This window comes from Benincasa hispida, chromosome 11, assembly GCF_009727055.1.
Source record: "Benincasa hispida cultivar B227 chromosome 11, ASM972705v1, whole genome shotgun sequence".
NCBI lineage: Eukaryota > Viridiplantae > Streptophyta > Magnoliopsida > Cucurbitales > Cucurbitaceae > Benincasa > Benincasa hispida.
The window spans coordinates 11,346,781-11,351,379 of NC_052359.1; the positions used below are offsets into that span (position 1 = coordinate 11,346,781).

Below are 4,599 nucleotides of genomic sequence, written 5' to 3' on the forward strand. Positions count from 1 at the left end.
TCGTCACTTACATAAAATAAACCTCAAGGAGCCAACAAGTATATGTAAACAAACATAAAAAATAGTTATTTGTTTTCTAAAACGAAGGAAGAAAATAATAATAATTAAAAACTAAAGAATAAAAAAGGAAATAATATGATTGGTTGGAAATAAAGAGTAAGCATAGAAGAGGAACAGCGAATCGAGGCTCTGCCACTGTGCATGCAAAGCAAAAAAGGGAAATGCAAAAACATAATAATAATAATAATAATAACAACAATTTTATTAAAATAGCATTTTGGCCCCCCAACAGGTTGAATTTTAGTTTTAGTATTTCTAATATATCTTAAATTTAGTCCCTATTGATAGGGTTAATTAGTTTATTTTTATATATATTTTTTAATTTTTTTTAAAAAAATTATCTATTAACATTTTCACTCTAAAATCTTAGAAATATATTCACGTAATATATTTTCTTGCATGTAAATTACTATTGTTATTTAACCGATTTCAATAAAAATTTACTTCAAAGAACTAAATTTAAGATTTATTAAAAATACAAGCACTAAAATTGAACATTTGAAAATATAGAGACTATATGTGTAGAGAGTGGAAAAATGAACATTTATACTAGTCGAATTATTGAAAATTTTCTATACTATGATAATAGGGACAATTTTCCATACTACTTATATTTATTATGTGTCACATCAACGTATTTTTAAAAATAAGGTGAGAGCTATTCACTTTAATGTAGAGTCTACAAATATTTATGAAGAAAAATTTATAATGTAAATAAGGAGAGTATATTATTAAAAAAACTCCCGTGAAATTATGTTCGTACTTGTAAGTATATAGATTAAAACTACACAAACTCGAAAGCACAAGAACTACACTAATATTTTAATTTAATTAATAATAAGAAGAAGAAATGAAAAGAAAAAAAGATTTAATTAAAATGAGAAGAAAGAGAGAGAGAGAGACCAATTGAATTGGTGTCGTGATTACCAATGCCCTTCTCATCTGTGGTAAAGGCAAAGGTTTTGACCGGACACCGGCTATTACAGGTCAATACAACCGGCAAAAAAAAAAAAAAAAAAAAAAAGGAAAAAGAACTACCCGGTGATAAGTTTATTTTATAGGATATGTCTTCGTCAATTTCTGATGATACATGTTTCTTTTTTTATGTGTCTCAGAAGAATGTGTTCCATTGAAAGCTCTTTAACGTCTTCAGAGACATCAGAAGAGGCCCCAATCACGAGGAAGAGAAAAAAAAAAGAAAAGGAAAAAGAACTCTATTTTTCTCTATAAATCTCTATATTGCTCCAACTGCTTCTCAACTTAGAGACACACCTCTTATTTTCATTGTCACTCTCATCTTTTAGAGAGAGAATATAAAGAAGAAGAAGGGCAATTATGGAATGTGGAGGAACTGCACAAGGAGGAGGAGATGGCTTCCATAGCTATAAAAGGCAACATCCGAAACAAACTTCTGGTATTTTCCACTCTATATTCCCCATTTTACCCCTCTTCTCTTTTTCTTTGCATGCAAATATATATGTAAATGCCTCTTTATTTATTTTATTTTTTTGTTGCATGTATCAAAACATATATAGATCTCTTCACTTGGATCATCATTAGTGTAAATCTTGAGGAATTTTAAAGGGTTTTTTTTATCCATTAAAATGCTTTTTTCTTTTTAATCTTTGTGTATTTTGTTTAATTTGTTATGTTTTTTTTTTAAAAAAAATTATTTTTGTGTGTTTTAGATGTGTATGTGTGCATGTATAAGTAAAAGCTTGAGTCTTTGGTTTAGAGAGAGAGAGAAGGAGGAGGAAAATAGGATTCTTTTGTTCTTCTCTCTCATATGTCATACCCATAGTTTTAGTTCTAAGGGTTTTTTTTTGTTGATTCTAGAGAGGGAGAGGAGAATGGGGTTGGTGGGTCTTGTGGAAGAGAGAGGAATATGAAGGTTTTTACTTGTGTTTTTTTTTTTTTACATTAGGGGTGTGGTGGTGGGACCCACTCACACCATCGTTGCATTGAGAAATTATTAGAGGAGACCGTCACAATGGATGTGATTGTATAGAGAAATTATTCAAAGAGGCTGTCACAATAGATTTGAATGATAGTTTTTCATTGTTAGATATATGAGAAAAATTGTTTCGATTTATATCTAAATTGTGTAATGCATGTATGGAGTGTGGAGTTGGGAATTATCGTAGATTTATAGAGATCTTGTCTCTAGAAAAGTTCAAAAGGTCTTGTTTGGTCACGATTTTGTTTTTGAAAGTTGTGTTTTGCTTCTTTACTGTTTATTGATTATAATTTTCACATCTCTTAAAATAACCTAAAAACAAAGATGAGATTTAGAAACTATTTTTTCAATATTTCGAAATTTGAAAATCAAATTATTGAATGAAAATAAACATGACTATAAGTTTTTAAAAACTAAAAGTCCCATTTGATTACAACTATGTTTGTTTTCTTGCAAATTCCTTTACAATAATTTTGATATAAACATTTGTGTTCTTAGCTAAATTTAAATTTGGTTATGATTTTCGCACTCGCACGAGGGATATATAAATATATGTATTACAATTTTTTTTCTGTAAGATGAGTGAGTTGGCAGTGTTGGTGACGTGGCCAATCCAATAGTAAAAAGAAAAAATTAATATGTTGTCTTTGTGCCAATACAAACAGTCCAAAACCTCTTGCCCTAATTCAGCCTTTTTGATTCTCCAGAACTGAAGTAACTACCTGTTTCTCTTCCCTTTCCTCACTCGCCTTCTTCGGCGCGTGTGCGCGTCCACTCACTTTATCATCGTCATCTTCTCTAAATCCCAGCCACCTTTCCTATTCGCTGTCTGTTTTTCATTTTTTTTTTTTATTATTATTCTTTTATTTTTTAATGTTAAATTTAATTACTTTTTCATCCCAAGATTTTGGGTTGAGTTCTCAACTTCTTCTCAAATTTCAAAATTTTATCTTTTTTATTCTTAAATTTTGAATTTTACTTTTAAGAAAAAAAAACTTATTGGTCCCTATATTTTGAGTTTAGTTTCTATTTAGTCTTTATGTTTCAAAATACTACAATTTTATCTTTGACATTTGAGTTTTGCTTCAATTTGGCTCTTATGTTTTAAGATTTATATTTTTAATCTTGATTTTCACTAAATACTCACTTTTCATTTTTAGAGTTAATTGTTTATAAATTAAGAATCGTTAAAAGAATTATAATTAATTAATTTTTTTTACTATTTTTATCATTTTTAAAATTAAATTTAAAATTCACTTCATAATTATTTTTAATTAATTAATGGAAATTGATGTCAATGATTGAAAGTAAGTACGTAATGGAAAATTGAGGTTGAAAATGTACAATCTTGAAAATTAAGGGACCAAATTGAAATAATACTCAAACATCAAGGGCGTGAAGTAATAATATTCTGAAACTTAGGGAGTAAATTGAAACTAAAACCTAGAGACCAAATAAAAATTAGAGTAAAAACCTAGGGACCAAATAAAAACCAGAGCCAAAATTTAGGGACCAAAAAGATATTATTCCCTTATTTTTATTTAGTTTCTAAAGTCTCAAGATTTTGAGTTCAAAAGTAAAAATGTAACATTTTAAAACTTAGAAATAAAGTGAGAATTAAATTGATATTTTGAAATATTAAAACATTTTGAATTCTAGAAATCAAATAGAAACAAAACTCAAAACTTGACAAATAAAAAGTATTTTCTCTCTATTTTTATGTAAAGCCTTAACTTTTAGAGTCTTTTTTTTTTTGTTTTTTGTTTTTTTTTTCAATTATAGCCCCGTAATTTAAAAAGTTTTAACTTAATGATTCCTTACATTTAAGCATTTTTTATTTCCAATAACAAAAAATCATTTTTTTTAATTCCACCCTTAAAAATGCTAAACAATTCAGAAGAAAAATCATGGTATTGAAGAAAAGGAAAATTAAGATGTAGACTAAGTGTTCGTTTGATTGACTTGAGAAAAAAGTGTTTTTCAAAAAACTTATTTTTATTTAAACAATTTTGATAAAAATTGATTAAAATATACTTACAAAACTATTTTGAGTGGTTGCCAAATATTATAATTTTTTTTTTTAAAATAACTTATTTTTTAAATTAAGCACAAATATATTCTAAACACACCTTAACATTCTAAAAATTTAGAAACTCTCTTCTATCCCCTCACTAAGTATCATGCTATGTAAATAAATTATTCATCGGTCAATTTTAATATTCACCAATGAAAAAGGAATAAATATAAAATATTAAACATTAAGGGATTAAATTAAAATATTTTAAACTATTGAGACTAAATTGAAAAACCCCCAAAAGACTAAATATTAAAACATATATTTAGTCCTATTTAAATCCTATTTCTGTAGTTGTCATTTTTTAATCTTCATTTAATCTTTAAATATTGTATAAAATAAAAATAATTAGTGGAGTTAGCTTTTGACAAAATATTGATCATACGAAAAATAAAATAAAATACTTGCCAAGTCTAAAAAAAATATAAAGAGATATTAATGTTAGGGATAAAATAAAAAAAAAATTGCCTAAATTCGTAAATCTATAGCCTTAGTTTTTTTTTTTTTT

At 26.6% G+C, this 4,599-nt stretch overlaps 1 protein-coding gene across 1 annotated transcript in view; it reads left to right on the plus strand.

Annotated features, from left to right (window-relative positions):
* The first annotated feature begins 1,333 nt into the window (after positions 1-1,333).
* The window catches only part of LOC120091769 (nuclear transcription factor Y subunit B-9-like), a 4,317-nt gene continuing 1,051 nt past the window's right edge, over positions 1,334-4,599 (plus strand). The window contains exon 1 of the mRNA XM_039049891.1: positions 1,334-1,474. Coding sequence (XP_038905819.1) covers positions 1,396-1,474 — 79 coding nt within the window. The 5' untranslated portion in view covers positions 1,334-1,395. The remainder of the gene's footprint in view (positions 1,475-4,599) is intronic.